Source organism: Saimiri boliviensis, chromosome 16, assembly GCF_048565385.1.
Source record: "Saimiri boliviensis isolate mSaiBol1 chromosome 16, mSaiBol1.pri, whole genome shotgun sequence".
Lineage (NCBI taxonomy): Eukaryota > Metazoa > Chordata > Mammalia > Primates > Cebidae > Saimiri > Saimiri boliviensis.
Genome location: NC_133464.1, coordinates 72,858,443 through 72,876,007, shown reverse-complemented (window position 1 = coordinate 72,876,007; position 17,565 = coordinate 72,858,443). Strand labels below are relative to the sequence as shown.

The 17,565-nt window shown below is 38.9% G+C and overlaps 1 protein-coding gene across 3 annotated transcripts in view; it reads right to left on the bottom strand.

The window, feature by feature from the left end:
• Positions 1 to 16,534: 16,534 nt before the first annotated feature.
• The window catches only part of CCDC169 (coiled-coil domain containing 169), a 62,616-nt gene continuing 61,585 nt past the window's right edge, over positions 16,535 to 17,565 (bottom strand). For all 3 annotated transcript variants that reach the window (XM_010344988.3, XM_010344989.3, XM_010344990.3), the window contains one exon: positions 16,535 to 17,055. In XM_010344988.3, the coding sequence (XP_010343290.1) occupies positions 16,956 to 17,055 (100 nt within the window). In that variant the 3' untranslated portion in view covers positions 16,535 to 16,955. The remainder of the gene's footprint in view (positions 17,056 to 17,565) is intronic.

Genomic DNA, 17,565 nt, shown 5'->3' with positions numbered 1-17,565 from the left:
CCGGGGCGGGGACTGCTCAAGTTGTCCTGGCGCCCTTAGGAGACCGCGTCATCAGCAGCCCGAGCATCCCAAGTTCCCTTCCCACGGCAGCTCTCACGACACCAAGCCCCACGTAGTCACCCCCATGGCGCCGCCTGGGGATGAGGAGGCAAGGCGTCACCTCAGGATGGACTAACGATTTTACGAAGTCTTTTCTTACGGCCAGTCTTTCCAGTGTAAATGTTAGGAATTAGTAAACACTTGGGTTTGTTTTGCTGTTTTCCAAACAAACATATGTAGAGGATATAGGGAAGGCGAATACTTTCACAGTGCTTTCTTTTCACGCCACTAAGAAATTTAAAATGTTAAGCCGGGCATGGTGGCTCACGCCAATAATCCTAGCACTTTGGGAGGCGGAGGTGGATCACTTGAGCTCAAGAGTTCAAGACCAGTCTGGCCAACATGGCAAAACCCCGTCTCCACTAAAAATACAAAAATTAGCCTGTGCCTGTAATCCCAGCTATTTCGGAGGCTGAGGCAGGAGAATCGCTTGAACCCGGAAGGCGAAAGTTGCGGTGTGCCGAGGTCGTGCCGCTGCACTCCAGCCTGGGCAACAGAGTGAGATTCCGTCTCTAAATAAATAAAACTTCATTTTAGTGCTGTGGTTTAACAAATACTGTCCCTGTTTTCTCAACAGAGACTGAGGCAATAAAATTTTCTCGTGGCTGCTGCTGCTATGTAAACCCTCTACTTAAGCTTCACCGGACATTTTACTGAGACCTGTTGAGCACCACGATCCGTGGAGGATCCTTCCTCGGGTCTGTCTTGACTAACGCACCATTTTCCCATTGCTGTAAGTGCGGTGGTTATTGTGGAGGAGTGTAGACTCTGGATCTCACTAAAGCATGTAACACAGAGGAGCTCTAAGGGAACCATCGCTGCAGGTGGTCTCTGGGCAAGTCTCCTGGTTCCTGAGCAGCTGGTGCTGTGTCCTGGGGGCCCGATTTAGATCCTGAGAACCTGCAAAAGTACTGCTGTTGTTCTCTGCAATTCTGATGGGAAGAAAAGATGCAGATAAACTTCTGATGGGATCATTCTGCATTACTTTTGGAAGGTACATGTCTTAATAGAGTATAATAAATTTCGCTTCTATTGCTTTTCCAGTTAATCAGGAACTGACAGTATCCAGATCAATGTCTGTGAGGGAAGTGGTTTGCTCACCAACATAAGCCAAAGGTGAAGTCCTGCCCAGGCATTAGTGTAGGGTGTGAAATGAGGCAGCTTTGAGCATTTCACCCTGAATACGTAAACACCAGATTTTCATTGCTCCAGAGGTCTAGACAAGCAAGTCTGATGCTAATAATGAAAAGACAATGTTGAAACGGAAACGGAATCATTGCTTTTAAGTAAAAAATGCCCCTAAGATTATGTGAGAGGAAGTCATCATTACTGTATTAGAGGAAGAAAAAAAAAAAAAACTACTCCTGTATCTACAATATGAATCCAAGCTTCATAAGAATTAACTTATTTTTGTTTCCAAGCTAAAATTAAAAAAATAAATAAATAAAAAAGGCCAGGTGTAGTGGTGTAATGGTGGCTCATGTCCATAATTCCAGCACTTTGGGAGGCCAAGGTGAGATCACTGGAGACCAGTAGTTCCTGAGAGACATAGGGAGACCCCAGTCTCCACAAAAACTAAAAAAAATGGCCTGGTGTGGTGGCACACACCGGTGGCTACTCCAGAGGCTAAGGTGCAAGGATTGCTTGACCTTGGGAGTTTGAGGCTGCGGTGAGCTGTGACTGCCCCACTGCTTTCCAGGCTGGGCAACAGAGGGAGACCCTGTCTCACAAAACAAACAAAAAACTTGCTTTGTAAATGAACAGACATCTACTCTAAAACAATGTCTCTTCCTAGGGAAGATTTTGCCCTCCAAGGGACATTTGGCAGTGTCTTAAGACATTTTTCATTGTTATCACAGGCAGTGCACTGGCTTCTAGCCAGTAGAGTTCAGGGATGCTGCTAAACATCCTACAATGCCCAGGACAGCGCTCTACAACACAGAATTGTCTGGTCCAAAATGGCATTCATGCTGAGGTGGAGAAACTCTGCTATTAATATAAACTCTCCAAATTACAGAGTGCAGACCATTTAATTTCATTGCCACCTTTCACAGTCTTGAATCTTGTGTAGCAGAAAGGAAAAGATGAGGTTTGGAGGAAAGGAAAAAATACTACACATACCAAAATGGCAGACTCAGTATTTCAAAGCTGGAACTGGTGTGAATTGTGTTGGTGGTTGCATGGGGAGAAGGAAAGGTCAGTTTTAACCCTGTCCTTTCCCTATTTAAAAATGTACAAGGGTTTTTCTGCTTATTGCAATTAAGTCCCATTCCTCAGTGTGACATTAGGGCCACATTATACCTTGGTTCCAGTCTGGCTTTCTAGACTTAGCTTTAAATCAAGTGACTAGATTAGTTTGTATTCCTTAATAGTATCCTGAGGTCCCACTAGAGTCCCCAGGGTAAGATTTGCACAAGCACATAGAGTAACTTCTTTCTTTGGAATTGTAGTGTGGATAGGGTAAGTCACCTGAAGCATAGAGGAGCCCTATGCCGCCTTAAAGGATAGCACTTGGCATCACGCCACTGTGAGCACAGTTCATTGGTTTGGGAACTGCCCGGAATATATCTTTTGATCCTTCCCAGCTGCTAATTCACTTAATTCTTTGATTCTGACCTTGGCCTGAAAAACATTTCCTGTCCCATTATCCTTGCATCAAAGAGGCTACCACTCCTGCTGCATGCATGACTCCTTTCTGCCGCTCCCTCAGTCCTCCTAACCTGAAAGTACAGTTCTGCCAGCTGCGTTGTCTGAGGTTAGCACACCTACTTACGCTTGTGCTTGCTTGGGTTTCTCCCACACAACAGGCTGACTCATACTTTTGTTTCGTGGTTAGTCTGAGAAGACAACAGGAAAATTTTCAAAGTAGTATTAATTTCATCTGCTAAATATTTAATATTGGTGTCCCCCCAAAATTCATATTTGAAATCTAATCCCCAAGGTGATAGTATTAAGAGGTGGGATCTTTGGAAGGTACTTAGGTCATTCGGGAGGAGCCCTCATAAATTGGATTAGTGCCCTTGTAAAAGAAGCCCACAAGAGATCCCTCACCCCTTCTACGATGTGAGGACACAGTGAGAAGATGCCATCTATGAACCAGGAAGTGGACCTTCCCCAGATATTGAATCTGCTGCTGCCTTGATCCTGGACTTTGCAGCCTCCAGAACTGTGAAAATAAATTTCTGCTGTTTATAAGCCACCCAGGATGTATTTCGTTATAGCACTTCAAAAAGATTAATACCATCTCACACCTCTGCTTAACAATTATGACTTGATTTTAGCAGCACGGTAGGGCAGAGATTGTTTATTGGATTTCACACTCTAGTATTTAGGATACATATAGAAGGTGATTTGTTTTTCTCACTGAGTTAAGAACCATTGCCCTTAGGCAGTAACAACAGTCAAAGAATAGTACCAACTTCTAATGATGCCCTGCATTAGACTGCTATAAGACTTGACAGTTTTCTCATCTTCCAGTATTTTAATTCACTTTTTAAAACAGGATTTAGTTCTACTAAATCTGCCTCATTTTAACCACAATCTTTGCTAGAAAATGTGGAGCTAAACCAAAGTGACACTATAACTATGGAGGAGTGGCTGTGTCACATAAAGTCCACAGTGGGCCTGGGCAATGCCACAGTGATTCATTGTGAGGGCATCCCCTCAGGGTAGCAACACAGCAGAAGCAGTAGAAGCAGCTTCTGTGGAGTCATTGGTTATTGCTCTACGGTCTGAGGCAATCACAAAATTATAAACAAACTAATTTTCCTTTAGCCACAGTGACAGCCAACTGTGGCTGTATGAAGTTACGAGGAATTTCTTTAGCACAAAAATGTCAGACCACCTTAAAGAAGAAAAGCTTCTTGTTTGTGAAGGTGAGGAATGAGGTAGAGTAGGAAAAAATGTCATTTACACTTTACTCATTAATATATGGATATATAATAATATGGTTTAAAAGTCAGCTGAGAGGCCTGGTGTAGGTGGCTCATGCTTGTAATCCAAACGCTTTGGGAGTCCAAGCCAGGAGGAATGCTTGAGGCCAGGACTTCAAGACCAGCCTGAGCAACAAGGCAAGACATCACCTCTACCAAAACTTAAAAAAAAAAAAAAAAAAAAAAGGTGTGATGGCACACACCTGAGAGGCTGAGCCCAGGAGTTCAAGGTTGCAGTGAGCTATGATCGTGTAACTGCACTCCATCCTGGGCAACAGAGCAAGACTTTGTCTCAAAAAAAAAAAAAAATCCAAGTATATTGACTATATATGTATGATTTAAAGTATAATAATATGGATGTGTATGTACCTACCACTCAGCCTAACAGATACTATCAATAATTTTAAAATATCTTATGTGTGTGTCTCATTCGCATTTCTCTCTCTCTCCCCAGATATAAATAACATTTTGTTAATTTTTATTCCTTTTCACTACTGAAACCAGAATGGATGGTGATGTGTGTGAGAAAGAAACCTCTGTGTTAAGCCTCTGAGGTCTCAGTTATTTTTTATAGTCATAATAGAGAAATTAATAACATGAATTTAGGTGCTGCCTTAACAAAATACTAATATTTGTGGCATTAACTTAGCAGGTCTGCAGTGAGAGGCACAGAAACAAATATGGGAGATGGGAAGCCTGGGATTCCTGTTATGCCACAGCAGATCAAGTGCTTACTAAGACTATAGGTCAAAGGAAGGATGTTGGGAAAACAACTAATAATAATGTGTTGATATGGTTTGGCCGTGTCCCCACCCAACTCTCATCTTGAGTTATAGTCCCCATGATCCCTACATGTCTGGGAGGTACTCGGTGGGAGGTAACTGAATCATGGGGGAGGTTACCCCCATGATGCTGTTCTCATGACAATGAGTTCTCACAAGATCTGATGGTTTTATAAGGGGCTTTTCCCCCTTTTGCTTGGCACTTTTCTTTCTTGTCGCCACGTGAACAAGGACATGTTTGCTTCCCCTTCTGCCGTGATTGTAAGTCTCAGGAGGCCTCCCCAGCCACGCTGAACTGTGAGTCAATTAAACCTCTTTCCTTTATAAATTGCCTAGTGTCAGGTATGTCTTTATTAGCAGCATGAGAATGGACTAATACATGTGTACTAGATGTTACTGGCTGCCATTGATAAGACAATAAATTGATGAGTATGCAATATAGCTGACCAGTTTGCAAGGAGAAATAAAGGGAATAGAGACAGTCTAAGAAAGAATCTAGAAATTCGGGGCATCTAAGGGCATTAAAGAGTTGGAAAGGCCAGCTATTTCTAGATCCCAGAAAGAAAGAGATAAGGCTGAGAAAAGTCTTGAGCCACAAAAGGCCACTAATAGCCTTGTGGCAAGGATCAGATTATAAATAGGTGTTAACTTCACATCACCTTTATCAATTATGTGAATACCTGCATGGTAGCTTCCAGTAGGCAGACAGAGGTATGGGCCAAAGAAACAAATCATGCTCTGAAATTATACACAGAACTAATATTTTGATGGAATTTATATAAACTAGGACTAAAAAGCCTTTGAACTGTAAAATCACCTCTAGACACCCAATTTTGTTCAAACTGAATATGAGCTCTGAAAACTGTGCTTCCCCAAAAGAGGGCATAACCTCATCATCTGCTTTGAATGTGGGTAAGAAGATGAAAAAGGAAAAAACTCTCATGGACTGTGGCCAGAGGCTACGGGGAAAAAATGGACAAGAACGTTTCTCCCAAGAGCAGAGTCAGAGCCTAAGAAAGGAACCAATCCCATTCCCAGTGAAGAGGGCTTTCACCATATCTTCCCAATGGGATTTTATAAGTGCTGTAGATGAGTGATGGTGTGCGTTCCTCCTCAACTGAACAAAAGTTATTATGGGCATCCTTCCATGCTCACACACTGACTGCTACATTCCACAGTTGTTTGGGTCCAGCCAGTATTTGGCTATCAGAATTTACAGCATTTGTACTAAGGCTTAAAAGAACAGCATACTAGAAAGACACTGATGGAAATGCAAAAAGATTTAGTTAAAAAAAATCATTGTTTTAGTTATGTTCAGCAGACTTGAAAATATACCAAATTAGAATCAATTTAAAAATATGAATTGAGATTCAAGAATCTGATTCAGTGATGCAGCAGGCCAGGGGCCATCACTATCAATGAATAGCTGAATTTATCTCTTCATGTAGTTGCGAAGAAAGATATTATTATCTATTGAAGAAAACCTAAATACCTGTAAGTTTTACTAAAAATACTGTTTGATACAAGTGAGCATAGGCTGACCACTTCAACCAGTAAAACCTCAATCTCAGTGGCTTAACACACACAGAAACATACAAAAGGTCTCCTTTTCCCTTACATAAAAATCAAATGAGGATTAGCAAAAGTGAGGGGAATGCATGTGCTATATGAAGTGATTCAGGGACTCAAGTTTCTTCTACCTTGTGGATCTACTATCCCTTGAGGCCTTAGAATTTGCTTCTAGACCCTCTATATCCACCCATATTTTTTTTTAAAGCACAACCAAGAAGGATCACCTGGGGGGTTTTAATGGGCCAGTCACAGAAATGACATATATCACTTATGCCTAGCTTATATTGGCCTGAAGTCAGTCACAGGGTCACACCTAGGTGCACACAGTGTTTCACACCTGTATCTCTAAACACAGTAGCATACATACCACACACTACTAAACAGTGTTTCTTGCATATCTCAAAAAGAAGTATGTGTGCACCATCACACAGTGGTAAACAAAGTGTTTCATGCATATGAAATGTGGCCTAGTTCTGTGTCCCATAGAAAAAAGAAACAGTTTGGTGAGTGTATAGCAGCAGTCTTTGCCATAGTCCATCAATTTGGTCACCAAATAAATATCTTTTGCTCTTTCTTCCCAGAATACGCTTATCTCCTCACCAAGGTAACACAAAGCCCCATTCAGTTATTTTATCCAGTGCAAATTTCAGTGATTAAGGTGAGAAAAACATATTTAAGTGATTACATAAAAAAAGTTTCAGATGCATAGCAAAATGGATTTTTATATTAGATTTTAAAATATTTTCTTATCTTTTATTTTAATGCTTTATCCTTTACTTCTGGCCTTGAGAGTAACCAGTAACTAGAAGTAACTTTAGCTTCTTACTGTGAAGAAACAGAAAACTAGACAAAAATATGTGAAACAACTGCAGATATTGATATATTGACATGCACCTTAAGACTATGATGCTTGGGAGAAATGAAGTGAGGCCTATCCATCATTGTAGATTCTACCTGCAAGTACAGAGCTCAGAGCAGGCTAGGGGTTCCCAAGCAAAGCATGGTGGTTTCACGTAGTTGAGAAGACAGAGGCTGGAGTTCAGGGAGGTTGAAGTGGCTGAAGTTGCAGAGTACCAGAAAGCAAACAGATATGTAAAAACAACTCCAGAAATCTGCTTAGGAGCCCCTTGAGTAGTGGCTGGATATTTAGACACATAAGCTTAAAGTAAAATTCTATGAGGTCAAGCAGAGTGCCACACAAGCCTGGGAGGCATCTGCGGTCCAACCAGCTGGAGTTGAGTGTTCCAGTTGATCACTCACAGAATTTACCAGCGATCCCACAATAGCTATGCCTTAGAAATGGTGCTAAACTCTCTCTAGGGCAAAGGTCACTCTATACTTACCCTAACAAAGGCTGGAAAAGAATAAACTGAACTGCAAATAATTTAACTGCCTAAAAGAATAAATCTATAACCGACAATATGAATAATCATCAATGCCTAACATCTAATAGAAAAATTAGTAGATATTATAAGAAGCAGAAAATGACAACCCAAACCGGGAGAAAAATCAGTCACTAGAAAGACTGAGAAATGAAAAAGATACTGTAATTAGCAAATAAGTATGTTGAAACAGCCATTATGGCTGGGTGCAGTGGCTCACACCTGTAATCCTAGCACTTTGGGAGGCCGAGGCGGGTGGATCATGAGGTCAGGAGATTGAGATCATCCTGTCTTAACACAGTGAAACCCCTTCTCTACTAAAGATACAAAAAAATTAGCCAGGTGTGGTGACATATGCCTGTAGTCCTAGCTACTGGGGAGGCTGAAGCAGGAGAATCGCTTGAACCCAGGAGGTGGAGGCTGCAGTGAGCCGAGATCATGCCACTGCACTCCAGCCTGGGCGACAGAGTAAGACTCTGTCTCAAAACAAAACAAAACCAACCAGCCATTATATACCTATCCAATTATTTAGAGGAAAACATAAATAAAGTGACATAAGATATTTTAAAAAAAAGAACCAAAAGGAACAATGTCAAGTGGTTCACAACAGGTTGTAATTAAAGTTCCAGGAGGAAAGGAAAGAGCAGAACACAAAAAGGGCCCCGAATTCTCCACATTTGACAAAAACTACAGATATAAGAAGCTCAATTGAACACCATGCAATATAAACACAAAACCACCCTAATAAAACTGATTTTGTTAGTTTTTAGCTAATGGCAAAACATTTTTGAAGGCTCATATCTACAGCCTGTATGTATACAGCCTCTATGGTATACTCAACATATATTTTAGGAAGTTATTTTGTCTCTGGTTTTATAGTGTGATGAATGAGCAGGGAATAACAGGATCTTAGTATCAGAAGGCATACTGACAGCAACCAAATCCACACTACCACCATGGCAGGAATCCTTCCTATAATATTCCTGACAAATGGTTACCTAATCTGTGCTTAAACAATTTCAACGATAATAAACTTACAACTGAGTAGTTTCCAGATAGCAATATTTTCTGTATTTCTGTAACTGAGTTGGCAAATTGCTTTAATAAAGTTAAATGAACGCTATAAATTCGAGATTTTTTTCTAATTCATAGTCAGAGTAACTGAATGTTAACCTGTAAAAATAGTGCCCTACTGTCAAATATATGATCTGATCTCATATTTATGTGATGCTTTATTATTTTAAAGGTACTTTTTCATACCTCAATTATGTTTAGTGATTTGAATACTGGTTTTTAATAGTCTAGTATACTCTGCCCTTTTTAAATACCAAAGTCCCAGCACTTCTGTTGTTACAATTTGGTTATTCTGATATTTAAAATCAAAAATCAAAATTTCTTACATATTAAATTAGTATCTATAACTCAATTATTTAATTTATGAACAAAAGAAATATGCCTAGAATATAAGTCTAGATAGAGCCTCACTTGTGCACATAGCAAAAAGCAATCAAATAATGTTACTGATAAGCATCTGTTGCAAGAATAATTCTTAGTACCAAATAAGTAATTTCTTATCCAGTAGAATATGAATATAATAGTACTAAGGTTGACACAGATAACACTGTTTTGGAATCTACAGCTACACCTGATAAAACTAATTAACATGATTAAAAGGTAGAAATAATTTATTTGAAACCAATGTTATATAGCTCTTTATGCATTTTTTAAAAACTCCAGCCCCAGTCAAAAATCAAAAGGTGTTTTATAAATATCTCTACAAGGTCATTAAGCAAAAAAAAAAAAATGGATTATTTAAAGTTAAACAAGTCAAAGGAAAATATTGGCAATTAGCATATAATGCTCTCATCATTACTGTTTCGAAATCTTGGTTGGAAAATTTTCCCAAAAATAAGATCCTTTCTATTCAACATAGTACTGGAAGTGCTAGCCAGAGCAATCAGGCAAGAGAAAGAAAAAAAAGCACCTAAACAGGAAAAGATGTCAAACTATCTCTCTTCAAAGATGTTATCACCCTATATATAGAAAATCCTACAGACTCTGCCAAAAGACTCCTGGAATTGATTAACAACTTCAGTAAAGTTTCAGGATACAAAATCAGTTGTATTTCTATACACCAGTAACATTCAAGCTGAGAGCCAAATCAAGAATGTGATCCAATGTACAACAGCCACATACACAAAGACATACACAGAAAGCCCTAGGATTACATCTAACCAAGGAGGTGATGATCTCTACAAGGAGGACTATAAAACCCCACCAGAAGAAACCAGATGACACAAGCGAATGGAAAAACGTTTGATGTTCTTGGATTAGAAGAATGAATATTGTTAAAATAGCCATACTGCCTAACACAATCTACAGATTCAATGTTATTCCTATCAAACTACTAACATCATTTTTCACAGAACTAGAAAAACTACTCTAAAATTCATGGAAAAGCAAAAAAGAGCCCAAATAGTCACAGCAATCCTAAGCAAAAAGGACAAAACCAGATGCAAAACATTACCAGACTTCAAGCTATATTATAAAGCTACAGTAACCAAAACAGCTTGGTATTGGCACAAAAACAGACATATAGACCAGTGGAACAGAATAAAGAACCCAGAAAAAAAGCTGCATACCTACAGCCATCTGATCTTCAACAAAGTCAATAAAAATAGGCAATAAGGAAAGGATTCCCTATTCAACAAATGGTGCTGAGATAGCTGTCTAATCATATAAGGAAGGATGAAACTGGACCCCTATCCTTTACCATACGCAAAAATTACCTCGAGATGAATGGAATTAAAGATTTAAACGTGGTATCTCAAACTACAAGAATCCTAGAAGGAAACCTAGGAAACACTTTTTTTTTTCTTTCTTTGAGACAGGGTTTCATTCTGTCATCTAGCCTGGAGTGTAGTGACCTGATCACCGCTCACTGCAGCCTTGGTTTGCCAGGCTCAAGTGATCCTCCCACCTCACCCTCCCAAGCAGCTGAGACCAGAGGCATGCACCACCATCCCTGGCTAATTTTTCATTTTTTTGTAGAGATGGCAGTCTCACTATGTTGCCCAGGCTAGTCTCAAACTCCTGGACTCAAGCGATCCACCTGCCTTGGCCTCCCAAAGTGTTGGGATTACAGGCATGAGCTAATAGACCTGGGCCCTGGAAACACCGTTCTGGATGTTGGCCTTGGGAAATAATCTATGACTAAGTTTCAAAAGCAATTGCAACAAAAACAAAAATTAGCAAATGGGACCTAATTAAAGAGCTTACATACATACAGCAAAAGAAACTAGTGACAGAGTAAACACACAATCTACAGAATGGGAGAAACTATCCATGAACTATGCATCTGACAAAGGTCTAATATCCAGAATCTCTAAGAAAAGCAACTCAGCAAAGAAAAAATAACCCCACTGAAAAATGGACAAAAGACGTGAATAGAAACTTCTCAAAAGAAGACATACAAGTGGCCAAGAAACATGAAAAAAATACTCCACATCACTAATCATCAGAGAAATGTAAATCAAAACCACTGTAAGATACCACCTAACACCAGTTGAATGGCTAATATTAAAAAGTCAAAGAGCAACAGATGCTGGTAAGGCTGTGAAGAAAAGGAACACTCAGACACTGTTGGTGGGAATGTGAATTAGTTCAGCCACTGTGGAAAGCAGTCTAAAGATTTCTTAAAGAACTTAAAACTACCCTTTGACCCAGCAATCTTACTATTGAGAATATATCCAAAAGAAAAGAAATCTTTCTACTAAAAAGACAGACCACTAGCATGTGCATTGCAGCACTATTCACAATAGTAAAGACATAGAGTCAGCCTAGGTGCCCATCAACAGTGGACTGAATAAAGAAAATGTGCTATATATACACAAGTGGTCCCCAACTCTTTTGACAACAAAAATGGTTTCATAGAAAACAATTTTTTCATGGACTGCATTGTGGGGAGGGGATGGCTTTGGCATTGAACTGTTCTACCTCAGATTAGTCATTAAATTCTCACCTGGCATTAGGTTCTCGTAAGGAGTATGCAACCTAGATCCCCCACATGCACAGTTCACAATAGAGTTCGTGCTCCTATGAGAATTTAATGCTGCTGCTGGTCTAACAGGAGGTAAAGTTCAGGTGGTAATGCTTGCTTGCTCACAGCTCACCTCCTGCTGTGCAGCCCGGTTCCTAACAGGCCATGGATGGGTACCAGTCCACTGACAGATGCCAGGCACTCCTGAAATATACCATGGAATACTACACAGTCATAAAAAATGAAATCATGTCCTTTGTAACAATATGGATGCAGCTAGAGGCCAATTTCCTATGCAAATTAACACAGGAATAAGAAAACAAATACTACATGTTCTCACTTACAAGTGATAGCCAAACACTGAGTACTCATGGACATAAAGATAGCAACAACAGACACGGGGACCACTAGAGGCTGGAGAGAGAAAAGAGCAAACATTGACAAACAACTGTTGAGTATTATGCTGAGTCCCTGGGCGACAGGATTATTTGTGCCCCAAACTTCAGCATTACACAATATACCAGGGTAGCAAACCTGCACACGGACCCCCGAGTCTAAAATAAGACTTGAAATAAATAACAACAAAGAAAAAATAAAATCCTTATCTCTCACTGAAAAAAGTAAAAATTCCGACGGGAAGTCAGCTTGAGGAGAGTTGGAAGAAGTTTCATTCAGTTTGGGAGATGGAGCCACACTGAACCAGCAGAGTGGGTCCCAATCTTTTCTGCACAATTTCCTGTGGGAGGCTTAATGAAATACATGTGAGATCACAATCTTGGGGGTGGTACACACACCCAAATATTTTACTTTCAGCTCTTCAGGTGAGTCTGTCACACAGCTAAGGTTGAGGACCCATGTAAGCAGGTGAGCTAAAGTGCTTTTCATCCAAGGTGTATCCTGTTTTCTAATTGGCCCAGCCACACGTGCAGCATTGAAAGCCAATGTCTCCAAGCAAATGACCTCTAAAGGGTCCAGTTCTTGTTTTAAGAGGTGGCTGTTTGAAGCAATGTGAATAAGGAGAAAATACAAATATGCTAATAAAGCAGATATTCCAACCAGTTTACTGTATTTTTACACACACACACACACACACACACACACACACAAATACATAAATAAAAAGTAAGCTGTATACCCAATAATAGTACTAACGATGATGCATTTTTGCATTTTTAGGATCATAGTTTTGAGAAAGATCAAATAATATTTCATTAACATTTATCTACTAATTAATATCAAAATGTTAATGTATATTTAATTTTTTTACAACAAACTTTTACAACAACCTGAGGTATAAAACACGAAACATACCATCAAGCCACTTAAAGTGTACAATAGTTTTATTTTCACAGAGTTGTGCAACTGTCACTGGAATCAATTTTAGAATATTTTCATCACCCCCAAAAAGAGTCCTGTATCCACTAGCAGTCATTCTCCATCACCGACCCTTCCCCCAACCCTCAGTGACTACTGATCTATCTTCTATCTTTATGGATTTGCCTGTTTTGGACATTTCATATAAATGGAATTGTGCAATATATGGCCTTTTGTTATTCTATTATTTTTAGGATAATGTTTCCAAGGTTTACTCATGTTGTAGTATATATTAGCACTTCTTTCCTTTCTACTGACAAATAACATCCATTGTTTGAATACACTATATTTTGTTTACCCAATCATCAGGTGATCAACATTTGGGTTATTTCCACTTCTTGGCTATTTGAATAACGGTGCCAAAAACCTTCCTGTACATGTTTTTACATGGACATAGCTTTCCATTTCCCTTGGGCATATACATAAGAGACTTACTGTGTCATATGGTAAGTCTGTGTTAAACCTTTTGAGGGACTGACTGTTTTCCAAAGTGGCTGCATCATTTTACATCCCCACCAGCAACATATGAAGCTTCCAGGTTCTTCACACTCTTGTCAATACTCATTATCTTTGTTATTACAGCAATATTTGTTTTTAAAAATGGTGTGTCTTGATATTTTGTAATACATTTAGATGTCTTAAATTTTTAAATATATATTGTTTTACTGATTGTTTTGCCTTATGAATTCTGAACTTTCCGACAAAAGAAAACAAATACTGAAATCAATACATATTTGAGTGTCAAGGACCCTAAACTGTCATTTTAAATAATTAGATCTTTAAAATTTTTCTTTGAGACAGGGCCTCACTCTGTCACACAGGCTGGAGTGCAGTGGCATGATCATGGTTCACTGCAGCCTCAACCACTTGGTCTGGCTCAAGTGATCCTCCCATCTTAGCCTTCTGAGTAGCAGGGCTACCGGCACACACCACCACACCTGGTTTTAATTTTTTATATTTTTTGTAGAGATGGGGTTTTGCCATGTTGCTCAGGCCAGTCTGGAATTACTGGGCTCAAGAAATTCACCCACCTCAGCTTCCCAAAGTGATAGGCAGTGTGAGCCACCATACCCAGCCAGTAACTGCATTTTCTTTATGACAAATTACCTTCAGAGCTTAGAACTAGATACAGCTTTTCTCTACTTGTATATTCCTTCTACGAAGGAAAGCAGTCATTGCTTCTTTGCACTGACTGGTAGAAGGTTTAAGACTAAAACTTTTCTTAGTAGGAAATTCTTGCTAAATTTTAATTTTCATCTTTTGTCTTGTAGGTATTTTTGATACCTCTATATTTAGTAAAAGCTAACTCATATCCCTTTTAGTGGGAATGTGGCTATTAAAGAAATAAAGAAATAAATATGTGGTAAGTACCCTTGATCTGCACAGCAATCCCAAGGCAGTAATTAATGTAAATATTTCCAACACTATAAAGGAAGAAACTGAGGATATGAAAAGTTATTTACTCAAAGTCAAAAGCTTATAAGTGGCAAAACTGACATTAGAACACAGATTTTTGAGTCCCTCATTTCAGTTCTTCATACTCTCTCAACATATCATAATTCTGTTTAATACAAACATTTTATGACATCTGAAAAGTATCCCAAAGTAGCTCCTGCAGAACCAACACCTAAATGTAATAGAGTCCCTGTGATATGATGTTCAACTAATATTTCATCCCAGTGATTGAGATAACTTTAAATATTCCTCAATCATCCCCACAATAGCTTAGCTCTGTATGAAATAAAAAAGTGTTTATTTTTCATTGATAATCATAATAATAATTTTTTTAAACAGAATCTTGCTCTGTCTCCCAAGCTGGAGTGCAATGGAATGATCTCAGGTCACTGCAAAATCTGCCTCCTGGGTTCAAGTGATTCTTGTGCCTCAGTTTCCTAAGTAGCTGGGATTATAGGCATGCACAACCACTCCAGCATTATATATATATATATATATATATATATATATATATATATATATATATAAAATATATACATTTTTTTAGTAGAGACAAGTTTTGCCATGTTGGCCAGGCTGGTCTCGAACTCTTGGACTCAAGTGATCTGCCTACCTTGGCCTCTCAAAGTACTAGAATTACAAGTGTGAGCCTCTACACCCAGCCTATAATAATTAGTATTTAAATTATTAATTTTCTATTAATGCTAAGAAAGATGATATAAGACATAAATATCTAATGTTTGTCTAATGATATGGGTCAAGGCACCTAATATCAATAGTTAGCTAAACAATAGGGGAAAATGTTTACAAATCATTCCATTGCAGAGTAACTTATAGATAGTTACTTTATATTTCTCTGCATTACATTTTAAAGTCATTTAAAAATATTTTTGGCTATATTAAATTTATATATTCTTCCTTAAAGGAAATAAACTTCTATAGAAGTAGTTATAGAAATGCATTTGGTATTCATTACTGATGATACAGAATAGAATTTAGGTTTTGTGCAGGTAAGAACACCATTAGCTGGACGCTATACTTACCTCTGGGTGATATCTATAAATGTAAAGTCCAATGATTTCACTTATTAAAGTGGACAAATAAGTTATATGTTCCAGACCTAGGTGACAGTTACAAAAACAATCTAAAGACAAAAACAGTCCTACCATGAATGAGAGGATTCAATAAGTTTTGTAAATGCCTCAAAAGAATTCTCTTTTCTTATCCTCATTCTATCTCCACTTCTGGACTTGAGTATTGTGAACACTTACAGTTTGGTCTAAAGAATTAGTCCATCGGCCGGGCGCGGTGGCTCAAGCCTGTAATCCCAGCACTTTGGGAGGCCGAGGCGGGTGGATCACGAGGTCGAGAGATCGAGACCATACATGGTGAAACCCCGTCTCTACTAAAAATACAAAAAATTAGCTGGGCATGGTGGCACATGCCTGTAATCCCAGCTACTCAGGAGGCTGAGGCAGGAGAATTGCTTGAACCCAGGAGGCGGAGGTTGCGGTGAGCCGAGATCGCGCCATTGCACTCCAGCCTGGGTAACAAGAGCGAAACTCCGTCTCAAAAAAAAAAAAAAAAAAAAGAATTAGTCCATCAACTGTCGCTATGAATTAACATGTCACAAAATGACTTAAATCACCAGTGCTAAGTAAGTGGCAGGACCTTATGATTGAATAAATATTGCTTTTCTAGAATTGTAAAAAAACATAGAAAGTGTATAGTGTGCTTCAATCATTTTATAGTTGTGGAAAGTAAACATGAGGTGGAGGGACTTGCCAAAGATCTCCTAAGTTTATGGCAGAGTAGAAACAACAAACATGTTTATTCATGATTGAAGATTGTTCTACAATACCATATTTCAAGTCACAATTTAAAATGGACTTGATTTTTGGCTTTGTTTAAACCTGTGATTTAAAAAACTGAGCAAGATGCAGCCCAAAATGGCAAAAAGGTTTTATGAATACACACTTTTAGCTAACAGCCAACCAGAAACCAAATAGAATAGCAATGTTACTATCAGAGCTGATCCTGGGTCTATTACTAAAAGCAGCTGTAATTACATGCGCCTTCAGATTTCCTAGGATATTTTAAAACTCACAAGCACTTCTTGTGAGTTAGTTTAGGGTCACTGGAGAAAATTACTTTTATGCAGACAAAGGAACACATTTGTGGAATATGAGTTAAAAAAAATGTTGGCTGTTTTTTCTTATCTATTTTATTCCCTGAAGAAATGTGCTGACCATTAATTTCACAAGTTGAATATTATAGATGGGCGGGGGGAGAAGAACTAGAAATCCACCCGGTTCTGGAATCACGGATAGAGTTCTGGAAGATGGTTTGATCTTGTAATCTTTTTTACTGGTCCTCTCTTGACACTCACTATCTTCTGATTAGCTGGATTATATCTTCCCCTGAAATAATAAGTGTTAATCATAAGTTTTCCGTCACCATTATGTTCAACAAAAAAATTATAGGCCACACAGAGCAAACTGTATATTGCACCTTGTTCCCACCCATATGCCTTCACATGGAAACCTTCCTGTGAGTAGTTTCTGCTTACAGTGCAATCTTAGGCAGCCTTCTGCTATAACACATCATCTCACCAGAGCTACAGAGGCATAAAGCTTAAGGAGTTTACTAGAAGAGTGTTTGAGAACTGACTGCTCATTCATATAGGCTTTCTTTTTGGGGTGATGAAAATGTTCTGGAATCAGTTAGTGGTGATGCTTGCGTGATCCAATGAACATACGAAAAATCATTGACCTGTATACTTTACTTTATTATTTTTATTTAAATTTGTTTTAAATTGGGTCTGGCTGTGTTGGCCAGGCTGCAATGCAGTGGCACAATCATAGCTCACTGCAGCCTTAAACTCCTTGGCTCAAGTGATCATCCCACCTCGGCCTGCCTTCCAATGTACT